This window comes from Thalassophryne amazonica, chromosome 10 (assembly GCF_902500255.1).
Source record: "Thalassophryne amazonica chromosome 10, fThaAma1.1, whole genome shotgun sequence".
Classification (NCBI taxonomy): Eukaryota; Metazoa; Chordata; class Actinopteri; order Batrachoidiformes; family Batrachoididae; genus Thalassophryne; species Thalassophryne amazonica.
Window position 1 is genome coordinate 92,990,156 of NC_047112.1, and position 15,974 is coordinate 93,006,129.

Genomic DNA, 15,974 nt, shown 5'->3' on the forward strand with positions numbered 1-15,974 from the left:
TGTCTGTTAGTGAACTTGCGGGCCGTGTGTCTGTTGGTGAAGTTGCAGGTTATCTGTCTGTTGTTGAACTTGCAGGCCGTGTGTCTGTTGGTGAAGTTGCAGGTCATCTGTCTGTTGTTGAACTTGCGGGCCGTGTGTCTGTTGGTGAACTTGCGGGTCTTGTGTCTGTTGGTGAAGTTGCCGGTCGAGTGTCTGTTGGTGAAGTTGCAGGTCATGTGTCTGTTGGTGAACTTGCAGGTCTTATGTCTGTTGGTGAACTTGCGGGTTGTGTGTCTATTGGTGAAGTTGCAGGTCGTCTGTCTGTTAGTGAACTTTCAGGTCTTGTGTCTGTTAGTGAACTTGCAGGTCATCTGTCTGTTGTTGAACTTGCGGGCCGTGTGTCTGTTGGTGAAGTTGCAGGTCATCTGTCTGTTGTTGAACTTGCGGGTCGTGTGTCTGTTGGTGAACTTGCGGGTCTTGTGTCTGTTGGTGAAGTTGCAGCTCGAGTGTCTGTTGGTGAAGTTGCAGGTCATGTGTCTGGTGAAGTTGCAGGTCATCTGTCTGTTGGTGAACTTGCGGGTCTTCTGTCTGTTTGTGAAGTTGCAGGTCGAGTGTCTGTTGGTGAAGTTGCAGGTCATGTGTCTGGTGAAGTTGCAGGTCATCTGTCTGTTGGTGAACTTGCGGGTCTTCTGTCTGTTTGTGAAGTTGCAGGTCGAGTGTCTGTTGGTGAAGTTGCAGGTCATGTGTCTGGTGAAGTTGCAGGTCATCTGTCTGTTGGTGAACCTGTGGGTCTTCTGTCTGTTGGTGAACTTGCGGGTCATGTGTCTGTTGGTGAACTTGCGACTCTTGTGTCTATTGGTGAAGTTGCACAGTGAACATGATGCACACCTTTAATTGCCCTGTGGAATGCCTGACAGATGAGTCACGCCTGAGGGAGGACCCCTGAGTTGGTGCCGGGATTTTAAATCGATTAACTGTGTTTTACAGTTTTACTGTTCTTTATTTGCTGTCACATTCATAGAAAAGCACTCGTTTATTGGTATCTGTTATCTTTGGTACTTTGCTCCACTCAGAAATGATTAAGCCTCTGAAGATAATGACACAGTTCAGTCTACAAGCTTCCACCCATCCGCCTTTAACATTCCAGTGATTTAAAGGAAGATTCACGCAAAGTTATTTGGGGTTTTATCAAAGATTTCCCCTGTAACACTCGATTAGACGTCACCGTGTTTCTTTTTTTAAAGGGATGTGTTTCAGAAAAGCTCTGCTGATGGTTGCAGACTTCTTTCCTGTTTGGTATTCAGCTTGCAGACCCGTCAGCGCCTCTCTAATGAAGCGCAGCCCGGAGCACAGTGAAACCGTATCAAAGAGTCTGGCCACTGCTCAATTTAAATACACCAATAAATAAATAAATAGATCTCAATCATTTACCAGGAAAGAGATGTTCATTTATGTGCACTATCTGAGGGAGGTAGGTGTACATGATCTCATCTCAGATTGAAATTCTTTAAATTGCCGCAGTATTACGTGTGTGTTGGACTCTGTCAGGGTTGGACCTTGTCACAGATTCCACTAATTTAAGGATTTAAGGGAACGCTAAGAGACAGCATCTGTGCACGACGGTGGCATCAGACTGAAATACTTCTGGCAGCTTGTTGGGAATGTGAAACTGGTGGATTGGTCATTATGCTTTGGAATTAATTCCTGCCCCAAGTACAAGAAGTGTTCGCATCTTAGAGTCTTGTTCACTGTTTAGGGGGAAATGGGGCAGAGTCAGGTGTCACAGAGCTGAAACAGAAAGAAAAACGTGCCCATTTACATTAGAAACATCACTTGTGCTCATGATGTTTGGAAGACCAATGAGCTCCAAGCGGCCAAAAAGAGTTTTCATCACCGTATGGGTGGATTTACTTTTAAGATTTGTTTACATGTTGACTGTAAACCACATGCACCATATTCATTCATTCATTTTTTGTACCTGCGTATTTCAGTTAAGGGCCACTGGGGCGCAGTAATAAGACAAGACACAGGGACTGACAGCACTCTGAGATGCACCTGTATTGTGGCACGTGGTTCAGTCCAGCAACTCAATTCTGTTTGGTTTATAAAATATTTTCAAAATAAGTGTTTTCATCTCAGCAGTGACATTCACGTCTCTGTGTCCACGGCCGTAGAGATCGAGAGACGCCTGGGAAGAGCTTATGGAGTTACGAGGTTGCTGGATAAAGGTGTTTGGTGATGCCGTTATCTTCGCAGGAGAACAAAGGTCAAAGTCTTTGGGGTCCTGGTGCTACCTGTCTGACTAAAATAGCTGTGAGACCTGGATGCTAACCAGTCACCTAATGCAATGATGACCTGTCTTTGATACCAGATCTCTTTGGAGGATCATTGGATATCGCTGGAATATCTTTGTGTCAAATGAAAAGCTCCTTAGGGAGTCTAACATGAGGAGGATCACTTATCCTCATGGTGCTCATGTGTGCGAATTCAAAACGTCATTGATGCACAGCAGAGGGAAGCACTTTTCCTATAGAAAAACTGTCAAACCCAATGAGTTAGTTGAACTCAAACCATTTGAGGAAACCGATTGCCTTCAACCATTTGAGTTTGCCAGCTTCAATTAAATAATTTTCAAAATTTAATTGTTAAAGTTTTAGTACCGGAACAATTTATAGTTAATTAAACTTACGTAAATCTAGTTTATGTTTTTCAATAAAAAAGTGACAAAAAAAAATTTCTGCCTAAAAAAAATTGCATTGTAGTTTGGATTAAAGTTTTGGACACATTCTTTGGTTTACTTGTTGACAATAATCTGATTTCTAAAAAATATATATAAAAGGACTACAACTGAATGAAAAATGCTAAATGGCAGCCCATGAACAGAACTTGCAGTTTTTCATAATTGTATAAACCCAATTAAAATGAGTGAATGGAATGCACTGGAAATACATCACCAACACTTAAATGCCCCAAAATTTTAAATGCACTTAAAGGAACTGAGTTGCTATGACAACAATTCATTTTTTACTGAGTTTAATTAATGGAAATGACTGTAACTTTTTTCAAAGTTTGAGTTACATTAACTTAATTATTGTAATAAAATGGAGTGTTCAGTTTAACAGTGTACAGTCTGTCATTGCTTTCCTCTTATGAAGCACTTCCCTTGTGTTTTCTGCTGCACTTCATTTATTTTTAGCATGCACAAGCACTGTGAGTACCAGTTATGTGCACCCCTGGTTATATTATCAGGGAGTTCAGCATCGACATTTTGCCAGTGTGGTGCATTTCTCTATGTGTGAGTGTTGAGGACAGTAGTTGTAGAAGGCCAACGGGATGCCAAGACGTCACCGGGCTGCAGCAGGTAGATGGTTATTTTAGACATACGGGAATGGACCAGTTGTTTGCCTGGATGGACCCAGAGCAGTGCCGTGGTGTCTTGGATACAACAAATAGCAGCAACAGCGCCTGCTCCCAGACTTGACTTGACAGTTTAGAATGTGAGCTTTGTTAAAAACATTGACATAGAGATTGAGTATCAGACCACCTCATTTTTTAGACAAGCAAAAATGTTGGAACAGATCAGCCCTAATCATGCAACACCAAATGGTATTGATACACACATGCACAGCGGCAAGATATCCATTGTGTCAGCACAACATAACTCAGAGTTTTAATAAAAATCTGGACAAGGCTTGATATAATGGTTTTGAGAAGAAGAAAAAAGCAGTGGGTTAAAAGGTCATAATTTGGGTCCGGTTCTGACATACAGGGGACTTAGAACTGCTATTTTGACTAATCTGTAAAATTATACACCTATTGGTTACATGTTCTCTGACCTTGGGTGACCTTGAATGGTCAAAACCAAGGTCCAACGGTTTGGAGCCAATTTGAATTAGACTTCTGTTAGTCAAGGTTAAAGTGTTTAAATTTTGGGCATAACTAGCACTGTACCTGTGTGATGTCCAGGTGTGAGATTTCACAGGCATTTGTGTTTGCTTGGCCTTTGACAGTCTAGGCTTGCAGATGATAGGTTCGTGGTTTGAAACTGCAACAGTTTCAGAACAATTTAATAAAAACACTGAATTCATATACTTACTTAGATGATGGTCTGCACTTTTGCATGACACAAATGCCCACTGGTGACAATTGCATGTCTTCTGGATGATTTAATAATAATAATGATGATAATAATAATAATAAGCGCAATCTGAGATTTTTGACGTCCACCAGTCCAGATCCAGATCAAATTTAGTGAGAATACGTGAAGTAGTTCTGAAGAAATCCTTCAAAGCCTATATAAAGGGGAATCATGATCCAGAATCCAGATCTGGATCACCTCCAAAATTCAGTGGAGTCTTTCATGGCCTAATATCTATTTTTGGTTAAAATCTGTGTAGTTTTGATGTAATCCTGCTAAAACACAGACAAACAAATAAACACTGATGATTTTATGACATAAAACATAATGCAACCACATGTAGAGTGAAACCTTATGACGATGTGTATTCTACATGCTCGAACCCTGGCGGCCAATATGTGAACTGATGTACGTAATTACGGTATTCCACGTATTTCGGACAACAATTTAAGTGTTATGATGCCCATTTGTTGGACTGTGATGGACGATGCGAAGGCTTTTGTAGACATATGAGATACAGCTGCCCTTTATAAATGATTGATTAAATGTCAAGACCACCCAGAACCATGTTTTATGGTGTAACTGACACAAATAATTAATTTACATGAATCAATAAACTTCAGCCAAGGACTGGGGCAGCGACAGATTTTTAAGTAGGCTGTACCAGACTGCCATGGTGAAGACGGAGCTGAGCCAGAAGGCGAAACTCTCACTTTACCAGTCTATTTGCACTGCTATCCTCACCTGTGATCATGAAGTTTGGGTAAAGACCAAAAGAATAAGGTCACGGATGCAAGTGGTGGAAATGAGATGCTGCCATCAAGTATCTCGGGCTAAACTCCTGGACATGGTGAGAAGTTCAACTATCCAGGAGGGACTTAGGGTAGAGGCGCTGCTTCTTCGCATCAGAAAGAGGCAGCTGAGGTGGTTTCGGTATTTAGTGAGGATGCCCCCTGGCCATCTCTCAGGAGGTCTTCCAGGCATGTCCAAATGGGAGGAGGAAGACCCAGGACATGATGAAGGGACCATATCAGTTGTGCCAGGGAAGTGTAGGGTGAGCCATATGGTCTGCTGCCACCCCAATCCGGACCCAGATAAGCAGCAGAAAATGAACGAATAAATGCAGGGTACAGGTGTTTCCCTCTCCAAGTCCCCCTTGAAACTTGTACCTTCAAATGTTCTGCTTTCCAACAGCCTGTTTCCGTAGTTGGTTGTTTTTGGGGGAGGGGGCTTCAGTTTCATTCCATGAGGATAGCTAGAGGGCTTCTGAGCAAGATCAATAGAACCTTTTCCATCACATGCAGCTTGTGATAAGATCTCCTGCAGTACAGGAGATCTACCTCAGAGGACAGATGCCTTACAAGAACCTGCTACTGTGAACCAATATCAGGTTAGCAGAAGAATACATAAATAAGTATGAATGGTACTGTATTTTTGCAAACAAATGTAGTTTATAGCAAAAAATATAAAATACGGTCAATTCAGCAAAAACCAGAAACCACTGTAACTTATGTGCACTCTTTGGTTCTCTCCCACTAGCTGCACCATCCACGTAATGATTAAAACTATTGTTTTGTGTCATATAGGGCTGGAGACCAGTACGTCCTTACAGGTTCTGCAGCTCTCCTTCAACAAAATCTCCACTCTGCAGCCAGAAGACCTCAGCCATCTCAGTCAGCTGAAAGAGCTCCATGTCCAGCATAACTTCATCACGACTCTACATCCACAGACGTTTCAGGGTTTGGAGCAGCTCAGGGTAACACAGCTACTACTGAGTATTTTTACAATAGATGTCTTTAGTCATTTTCATGTACTGCAGCATTTTCTGAGTTGAAATTTATCAAGTTATCCAAGATATTTAAATGATGGATGGAAATGGTGTGTTTTCAGGAAATCCTCACAGCCATGCCTGTGCCATTGTTGTGTGTGGCACCAAATGTGGTTGTACACTAAAGAATACTGCAATATTGTAGCATTCTTTGATATTTCACAGCAGAGGTGGGACAAAGTCACCATCAAGTCACTCTCAAGTCATGAATAAGCAAGTCCCTATCAAGTCTCAAGTCATTATGACCACCAATTGTTTGCAAGCTGACTTGAGACTTGAATTGGGACTTGATGCTTATTCATGACTTGAGTGTGACTTGATGGTTACTTGATGATCCCACCTCTGTTTAGCAGGATAGATATGTGTAAGATATCATGATTGTGCATTTTTTGGTAAAAACACCAAGTTTTGTACTTACTCATAATTAAAAAATAAATTAAAAATCATTACTAGGCTCAGATTTTTTTAAGAACTCAATGTAAATAGAGTAAATGTAAATGTATTCCATGTTTAAGAAGACACTTCATTTGCATCTGTATGACATATAGAAGAGTGGATATGTGAAACAATTGTGATTCATGGAAAGGAACCAAGCTTTGCACAGAGATTGTTTCATATGTGATAAATAGATATTTAAAAACGCCTCAAGTCCTCCCACCTGCCCCAAGGATAATGTTGGGGCAGGTGGGAAAAAAGATTCTTAGATGCATTGCAGATTTGCGATACATATGTTGGAAGAATTTAGATTGATTCACAAATCTAACAACTTTTAAGACGAGTACAAAGTGCATTAATGCATCACAGCCAGTGCGTTGCAATGAAGTGCATCTACAGCGCCTCCAAAAGTATTGGAACACTTGGTATTTCACACATTTTATTTTGTTTATGCAATTTCAAATGCAAAAAATAAAAATATCTAAAATTATCTTCATAAAATTCAAACTGAAAGCAAATCTCTATAACTTGAAATAAATTAATTAAAAATATAAAAGCCAAGATGATGTGTTGCATAAGTAATGGAAAGCTTTGGAAAAGCTGTAAATAAACAGTTTAATTGCCAGTTTTCTTCAGACAAGTCAGGGGATGGACACATGAACATTTACAAGTCACTGAATATGTCTTGGACTTTATTTACATCAGTTATTAAGAAATACAAACAGTATGGAACTCTATGGTAAATCTGTGTGGAGTCGACAGTTCTCAAAAATTGAGTGACTGTGCAACAAGGAGAAGAATGAGGAAAGCCACCAAGACAACCCAGAAGTTGTTCTAGGCTTCTGTGGCTGTGACTGGAGAAATTGTGCTGTGGTTGTTTTGCATTTTGTATATATATAGCTTCATGATGAAGTGGTATAGAGGAGGACTTTCTTAAAAAGAAGACTTGAAAGTTGTTACAATTTGCCAGAAGGTACATCTGAGACGCAAGCCTAGCGTTGTTTTAGTGAAAAATTGTACCTATGGGAATCACTGTAGTCCATTTGTTGTAGTATTTATGTCAGTTCTTTCATTGTCTGGTAACATCTTACAGCTCACCAACATGCCACCTGTTAATGTCCTTCCACCACCCAACCCATAAAAAAAAAAAATGAATAAAATCAGAAATGAACTAAAATATACACATGCAACATGCAAACTGCACGCTTCCTAATGTTTGTCTGTACTGTGTCTTCTTCCAAGGTCTTAGACTTGAGCTACAACCTGCTGACCAGCCTCCATCCTGTCATGTACCTCTCTCTGCACAATATTGGGGCAGATGTTAGGCTAAACGGGAACTTGTGGCGGTGTGATTGCACCATGCGCAATCTAAGGCGATGGCTGACCTACAACATTAGTCGAGGTCTGCAAGCCTGGAATGTGGTGTGTGCTTCACCCTCAACACTCTCAGGCAGAGACGTCCTACAGGTGGAGGAGGGAGACTTCAACTGTTCCAGTGCTGAAAACAAGCCAGAGCTCTACCGTGATGTGACAGTCGACATCGACTCTGACATATTGCTGTCTTGTTCTGCTGAAGGTAACAGTCAAAACGCACGTCTTCCCCACCAAACATTCAGTCAGATAGGCCAAACTATACCTTAGTGGAATCTTTATGATAAAATAATGTGCTATACTCTTCAATATGATTCATTGACCACTACTTGGCTATAGTTGCCACCCTGGGATGGCTACCATGCATTTTTTAAACCAAAAAAAAAAAAAAAAAAAAACATTACTTTATCAGAAGGCCACAGTATACAGCGACACTGGATTGCAAGTGTTTGGGCACATAAAGTGGAATAAACTAGGTCAAAATTGGCTTTGGGGTTTTATTTGTTTGTGCATTGTACTTGTTCCCAAAAATGACCGTCTCTAGGCAGAGTCATCATCTTGACTTTATTTAGAAACATATTTACAGAGCTTGGCTTGTGGACAAACATAATAGTGCAGTTCCACTGAATCTCTGCCATTTTTCTGCAGATTCGGTATGGTGGACACCCAACGATCAAACATCTGGGAACCAGCCTCAGGGTGCCTTAAGGATCAGCAAGACCACAGAGAGAGACACTGGACTTTATGTGTGCATATCCCAATTAGAACAGAAAGTTATATCCATTTTTAACCTTCAAATCAGGAACATAGAGAAAACAAACAGGAAAACCAGAAGTTTGTCCAGAACCAGCCACCTAGTAATCTCACAGGACGCATCCCCAAGGAACCAAAGAGCTGTTGCACAGTCTGATTTGACTCTGGCTGTTGTTTTGTCTGTTCTCATCACATTCCTGGTAGCTTTTGTGCTTGGAGTCCTAACAAGACCTTTTATTGATGTGCTTTGGAGAAGGGTTTTCAAAAAGCAAAGCTCCTCCCCAACTCATACAGCCTCAGCTGCAGATCAAACACAATATGACAACGACGCCTACTCCATTGGTGAGGAATACGAGGAACTAGAATCTCCCAGGGAAAGAAGAGTTACATTCAGCAGTACAGACTTTTATGATACTGAAGCCGGTGGCAATCAAGAAGAAGCCTACAGCTATGCACGCAAGAAACACGACAAACACAATACCACAGATGCTAAGTACCGACCTGAGAAGGACCAGCATAGAGCCGGAGAAGCAGCAACTAATGAACGTAAAGCTAGAGACCTCTCACATGTCAGCGATGTCAGTTATACAGACAGCATAGAGTATGAACACATCTCAGACCCTGGTGAAGCGATGGAGAGGATAAGTTTGTCTTCACACTCAGACTCGTCAAGATCTGGCAAGATACTAAAAAATGAGCAAGTGGCCCACCAACACCACTCTTCTCAGGTGGAAGAGAATCCTGCTGGACAGAGAGATATTTTCACAAAGGTTGTGCAAAAGGAGGCCTTTTCCTCACACGACAGCTGTGAAACCAGTGGCTTTTCACGTGAGCATTTTGCAAAGTGGCCATCACTTAAAAATATAAAACCAGGAGACCCTGATCTGTGGCAGGAGAATGGAGAACAATTTGAATTCAGTGACTCAGTTAAAAATGATTCTGCGAGATCCAGTGTTTTGTTTACTTCTGATGATTCAAATCAGATCATTATGCTCCAGTCACATCAAAGAAAGGACTTGGACCTGTCTAGTTCTAGCTCATACATGAGTGACGATGAGCCGACACATTATACAGTGAACCCAGAACCACTGGAAGACACAGATATAACAACACAAAAATCATTACAAAGATATAATCAGAGTGATTACAAACAACAAACACCATCACTGCCATCCATTAAATCTTCTAGTAGTGAAAGTGAGGAGGAAACAGGAGGCTACAAAAAAGAAATTCAACAGAAAGTAGTTGTCACAGCAACGTCTCCAATTAAAGAACATCAAACTGCAAGTCACGATACAGAAATAAGGTGGCCTACATTACATCTTGGTCACATTACTCACACCAAAAGACACCTGGATATCAAAGCACCATCAACACCTTCCCGTTCATCTAGTAGTGAAACTGAGGAGAAATCAATGAAAAAATGGGAGCAAAGACAAGTTGTCACGGGAAAAATTCCATTTAAACAACCATTTACACCTTCTGACTCATGTTCTAGTACTGACAGTGAGGAGGAAACAACAGATTACAAAAAGAAAAAGCAACAAATGGAACTTGGTATAACAAAGTCACCACTTATGGATAATCAAACTACATGTCATGATTCAGAAATAACGTGGCCTACATTAGATCTTGGCCACGTTACTCCCATCAAAAGGCGTTTGGACATCAAAGCACCATCACTACATTCCACTTCATCTTCTAGCAGTGAAGAGGAAACAGACTACATCAAGAAACAGAGGCAAAAGAAAGAGGATTTACCAAAGTTTTCATTAAAAAAGTCTCGAAGTTCAAGTCATGATCCAGAAATAAAGTGGCCTACACTAGATCTTGGCCACATTACTCCCACTAAAAGGCAGTTGGATATCAAACTGTTATCACCACCTGTTGATTCTTATTCTAGTAGTGATACTGATGATGACGACACAATGAAGAAACAGGAGCAAAGATATGTTGGTGTGTCAAAGTTTTCAGTTAAAGCTCCACCGCCAAGTTCTGATTCATCTTCTAGCACTGACAGTGAGGAGGAAGCAGTCAACAAACTGCAGGAAATGGAAGCTGGTATGACAAAGTCACCACTTGGATTACATCTATCTGCATCTCATGATCTGAAAAGAAGTTGGCCTACATTAGATCTTGGCCAAATCACTCCCATCAAAAGGCGTTTGGCTATCAAACGACAATCACCACCTGTTGTTTCTGCTACTAGCAGTGTTAATGAGGAGGAAACAATGAAGAAACAGGAGCAAAGACAAGTTGGTATGTCAAAGTTTTCATTTAAAGCACCACCACCAGCTTCTGATTCATCAGCTAGTACTGACAGTGAGGCGGAAGCAGCCTACAAATTGCACAAAATGGAAGTTGGTATGACAAAGTCACCACTTGGATTACATCTATCTGCATCTCATGATCTGAAAAGAAGTTGGCCTACATTAGATCTTGGCCAAATCACTCCCATCAAAAGGCGTTTGGCTATCAAACGACAATCACCACCTGTTGTTTCTGCTACTAGCAGTGTTAATGAGGAGGAAACAATGAAGAAACAGGAGCAAAGACAAGTTGGTATGTCAAAGTTTTCATTTAAAGCACCACCACCAGCTTCTGATTCATCAGCTAGTACTGACAGTGAGGCGGAAGCAGCCTACAAATTGCACAAAATGGAAGTTGGTATGACAAAGTCACCACTTGGATTACATCTATCTGCATCTCATGATCTGAAAAGAAGTTGGCCTACATTAGATCTTGGCCAAATCACTCCCATCAAAAGGCGTTTGGCTATCAAACGACAATCACCACCTGTTGTTTCTGCTACTAGCAGTGTTAATGAGGAGGAAACAATGAAGAAACAGGAGCAAAGACAAGTTGGTATGTCAAAGTTTTCATTTAAAGCACCACCACCAGCTTCTGATTCATCAGCTAGTACTGACAGTGAGGCGGAAGCAGCCTACAAATTGCACAAAATGGAAGTTGGTATGACAAAGTCACCACTTGGAGAACTTCTAACTGCGCCTCATGATCAAAAAACAAGGTGGCCTTCAGTAGATCTTGACCATATCACTCCCAGCAAAAGGCGTTTGGATATCAAAGCACCATCACCACCTTCCCGTTTGTCTTCCAGCAATGACAGTGAGACGGAAACAAAGATGCAAGTGCAAAGGGAGGTGAACATAGCAAATTCTCCATTGCCACCTTCTGATTCTTCTTGTAGTAACAGTGAAGAAGAAACAGAGGACATCAAGGGGCAAAAGAAAGTGGATTTGCCAAGATCACTGCTTAAAGAATCTCAAAGTTCAAGTCATGATGCAGTAATAAGGTGGCCTACCCTAAATCTTTATCATATTAGACCTATCAAAAGGCATTTGGATATCAAAGCACCATCCCATTCATCTAGTAGCAGTGACAGTGATGAGGAAACAGACTACAGAAAGAGAAAAGGCCAAAAAGAATTGGAAGCAGAAATGTTTCCACTTAAAGAAGCTCCATGTTTCAGTGATGCACAGACTGGGTGGCCTACAATAGATCTTGGTCATATCACTCACATCAACAGGCATTTGGATTTCAAAATCCCATCACCATCTTCTCCTTCATCTTCCAGCAGTGACAGCGATCAGGACCCAAGAGAATACATGAAGAAACATGAACAAAAGGAAGTGGAAGCGAAAAACGTACCACCTAACAAATCTCCATATTACAATGAGACAGCAACCAGGTGGCCTACAACAGACATTGGTCATATTACTCCCATCAAAAGGGGTTTGGATATCAAAGTAGTACTGCCAGTTGTTGAATCATGTTCTAGTAGTGACAGCGAGGAGGCACCAACAGACTACAGAAAGACAAAGGACCAAAAAGAAGTGGAAGCAGAAATGTTTCCACTTAAAGAAGCTCCATGTTTGAGTGATGCACAAACTGGGTGGCCTACAATAGAGCTTGGTCATATCACTCCCATCAACAGGCATTTGGATTTTAAAATCCCATCACCATCTTCTCCATCTTCCAGCAGTGACAGTGATCAGGACCTAAGAGAATACATGAAGAAACACAAACAAAAGGAAGTGGAAACAAAAAACATTCTACTTAAATCTCCATCTTACAATCATGAGACAGAAACCAGGTGGCCTACAATAGATCTTGGTCATATTACTCCCATCAAAAGGCGTTTGAATATCAAAGTAGCATTGCTACCTGTTGATTCATCTTCTAGTAGTGACAGTGATGAGGGAACAATAAAGAAGCAGAGGGAAGTGGGTCTGACAAAGCTTCCATTTAAAGAATCTCAAACTGCAAGTTCTTTTCCAGAAACAAGATGGCCTGCCTTAGATGAACATCCAGTTCTCCATAAAAATATAAAACCTGTAGACCCTGATCTGTGGCATGAGAATGGAGAGGACTCTGACACATCTAGTTCTAGCTCATACATCAGTGATGAGGGTCAAATGGGAGTTCGTACAGAATCTCACAGTTCAAGTCAGGATCCAGAAATAAGGTGGCCTACACTAGATCTTGGTCATATTACACACATTAAAAAGTGTTTGCACATAAAAGCACCATCGGCACCTGTTAATTCATCTTATAGCAGTGACAGTGAGGAGGAAACTGTTTACATAAACAAACAAACGCAAAAAGAAGTGAAAGCAGAAACGTTTCGACTTAGCAAATTTCCTTATTCCAATCGTGAGATAGAAACCAGGTGGCCTAAAGTCGATCTTGGTCATATTACACCCATCAAAAAGCATTTGGATATCAAAGTAGCATTGTCACCTGTTGATTCATCATCGAGTAGTGAAAGCGAAGAGGAAACAAAGAGGCAAAAGGACGTGGGTCTGAGAAAATTCCCATTTAAAGAATCTGAAAGTGCAAGTTCTTTTTCAGAAATGAGGTGGCCTGCCTTAGATCACCGTATAACTCCTGTCAAAAGGCATTTGGATATTATAGTGTCATCATCACCTGAAACAACAATCAACATAAAGGAGGTTATAGAAGTGGTAGGGTTTCCTGTTAAAGAATCTCAAACCATAAGTCATCAAGAAAGGCAGCCTGTACCTGCAAAACACGTCAGCAGTGTCCCTTCAAGTTCTCAATCATCAGAATCAAACTCTTCCAGCAGTGCAAGTGAGGATGAAGACAAAGCCAACAAAGCTAACTTAAATATGAAAATACCTGGGATATCAAAAACCACAGAAGCAACAAGGAGTATAAACAGTCATGATAAAACTGACTATATCAAATTAGAGAAACCAACACTTATTATGGACAAAGTGGAGACTAAATCATCTGCTGAAAATATCAACCTAGTCCCTGAGGTGAGTCCAGAGCTTCAGTCAAGGTGGGCAGCAATGAATCTTGCTTCCTCACGGATCAGAAAGCGTCTCGACATGACAATACATAAGTCACCTGTTGTTCCCGCCTCGGTTCCACCAGACTCCCCTGGTTCTTCTAACAGTAAAAATGTGAATAAAAATGAAAGGTCAAGACAAAAGAGGTGGGAGCTTGGGACACAAGGAATCAAAAATGCAGAATCATCCTTAATTTCCAAAGACAGACCAGTTTTGCTCATCTCCAAGGAAGCTGATGGAGCATCACCACAATCATCTGACTCTTCCTCCAGCAGTGAGAATGAAGATGAATCATTGGGTCTGGTGGGCAGAGAATGGAGGGGGAAAGCCCAGCTGGCTGGTGTCACTGACAAGGGGCTGCTCAATCAAACATCTCAGGATCGTTCACAGACCCAAAATAAGGAAGTAAAGCAGAAAGCCACAGCAGAGCTTGAAGGTCAAACATCTAAAGCAGATGAGCCTGACTCAGTGTGGCTTCATCAGTGTTTCACAAATATCCCCCCTGTCAAGATTTTGGCCACCAAAACAATGTCACAAAGAGTATCTTCTTTGCATAGCAAAGAGTATCATATAATGGACCATACTAAGACAGACATCAGTGACACCAGGTTCACAAGTCATGAGACTGTAAACTCTGCTAAAGCAGGTTCATCTCATGGTGTCAGAGATGTAAACACATCTAGTATGACCTTTGATGATGCAGTAAAGCGAAGGACTGAGCAGTCCAGGGAAACTCTCGATGTGGACCAACGACTTGAGATAAGGTGGACTAGTGTTGGTCACCATCTCCCAGATCTTTCCCTCTCCCGTCAAAGGAGATATATGGCTGGCAATCACCTGACACTGCAACAGGGTCCACCTGCAGGGTCTGAACACCAGCGACTTAACTCTTCCTCTTCCTCTAGCAGTGAAAGTGAAGGAAAACAAGCTACAGCAGATACATTGCAAATGCACAAATATTCTGATTTTACAGCCAACAAAGGTATTTACAAGTTTGATAACTTATCTAACGTCACAAGTGAGGTAGTTTCAAGAGAAGATGGAGGGGAAAAGAAAGGTCTCAGTGCTCTGAAAGCCATGTCATCAGAGCGAAACAAATGGGAGAAAGATGAAGATTTAAGGAAGAGTGCATCTCATAAATACGGTGATCAGGCTTCAACGATACAAAGTGCCACCAATTTTAACTATCTTAGTTCTGTAAAGGACATCCAGATGCTTACAAAGCAATCGCTACCAGATTCACTTCAGTCTTCTTCAGTGGATGACAAAAGAGCTCTAGAACTGCTTTATCATATTCCTCAGTACAGGACGCACGTCTTTAGAACTCCTCCACCTCCTCGTCTAGACACACCACCACCAGACGAGGCACCGAGCCTCACGTGGAGGTCTCAACACAGCTTCAACAAACAAAACTGGAGAAGTGTGAGCCCCTATCTGCAGCAAAGGGGAATGGAGGAATCTGAACAATCTTCACCATCCTCATAAAACCAAGCAACCCAGTTTGAGCCCTCAAACATGAGTAGTGTGATGTGTAGTCGAGATGCCACTACATCTCAAATGCATGAATATAACCAATTCCTAAGCACTGATATTTGACTTAATTCTGCTACTACGTGGAGTTGAAAGCACTCCATTTTCAGCATGAGAGCAGAATCCTCCACCAAGGCGTAACTTTCATGTGCTCTCCTGAACATACTCAAAGTGCAGGGGAGAGTGCATCTTAACTCAAGTGCAAATAACTCAATGGGAGACAGAAATAAGTATCTTTAAAAACGGTCCTGGATATGCATCTGCCTTCAAACCTACTCAATTCTTCCTCTTCTCAAAAGCCTACAACACCAGTGAACTTCTTTCAGACATTCATGCCTTCTTGAGATGGCGCTATATGACTTAACAGCTTGGTCAGAGATAATTTTTAATGTGACTGTAAATCATGTAAATACTTCAAATGTGCTTCCTTTGAATGCATTTTGCTGTAAGAATCTACTTCTACTTAAGAATGTATCACTAATAAAACTAAGACTCAAAGAGCAAAATACTACATGCATCGAATTTGGAAACCTAACTGGAGCACAACAATACATGACAAAGAAATGCATTATGAATAAACTTAATTGAATAGGACATAAGCCGG

At 41.2% G+C, this 15,974-nt stretch overlaps 1 protein-coding gene across 1 annotated transcript; it reads left to right on the plus strand.

Moving 5' to 3' along the window:
- The first annotated feature begins 4,790 nt into the window (after positions 1-4,790).
- LOC117518160 lies at positions 4,791-15,325 on the plus strand. Its single transcript, XM_034179219.1, has 6 exons — positions 4,791-5,097; positions 5,704-5,873; positions 7,623-7,956; positions 8,799-10,317; positions 11,533-12,990; positions 13,195-15,325. Exons 1-6 carry the CDS (start codon positions 4,791-4,793, stop codon positions 15,323-15,325), a joined length of 5,919 nt encoding a protein of 1,972 aa, XP_034035110.1.
- Positions 15,326-15,974: the final 649 nt, after the last annotated feature.

What these genes read in the sequence shown, in the direction of transcription:
- LOC117518160 (XM_034179219.1), top strand. Translation starts at nt 4,791, where the DNA reads ATGGTGAAGACGGAGCTGAGCCAGAAGGCGAAACTCTCACTTTACCAG. An exon ending in AGGGTTTGGAGCAGCTCAGG is followed by an intron (nt 5,874 to 7,622) that starts GTAACACAGCTA and finishes TCTTCTTCCAAG; the next exon opens with GTCTTAGACTTGAGCTACAA. An exon ending in GCTGTCTTGTTCTGCTGAAG is followed by an intron (nt 7,957 to 8,798) that starts GTAACAGTCAAA and finishes CAACTCATACAG; the next exon opens with CCTCAGCTGCAGATCAAACA.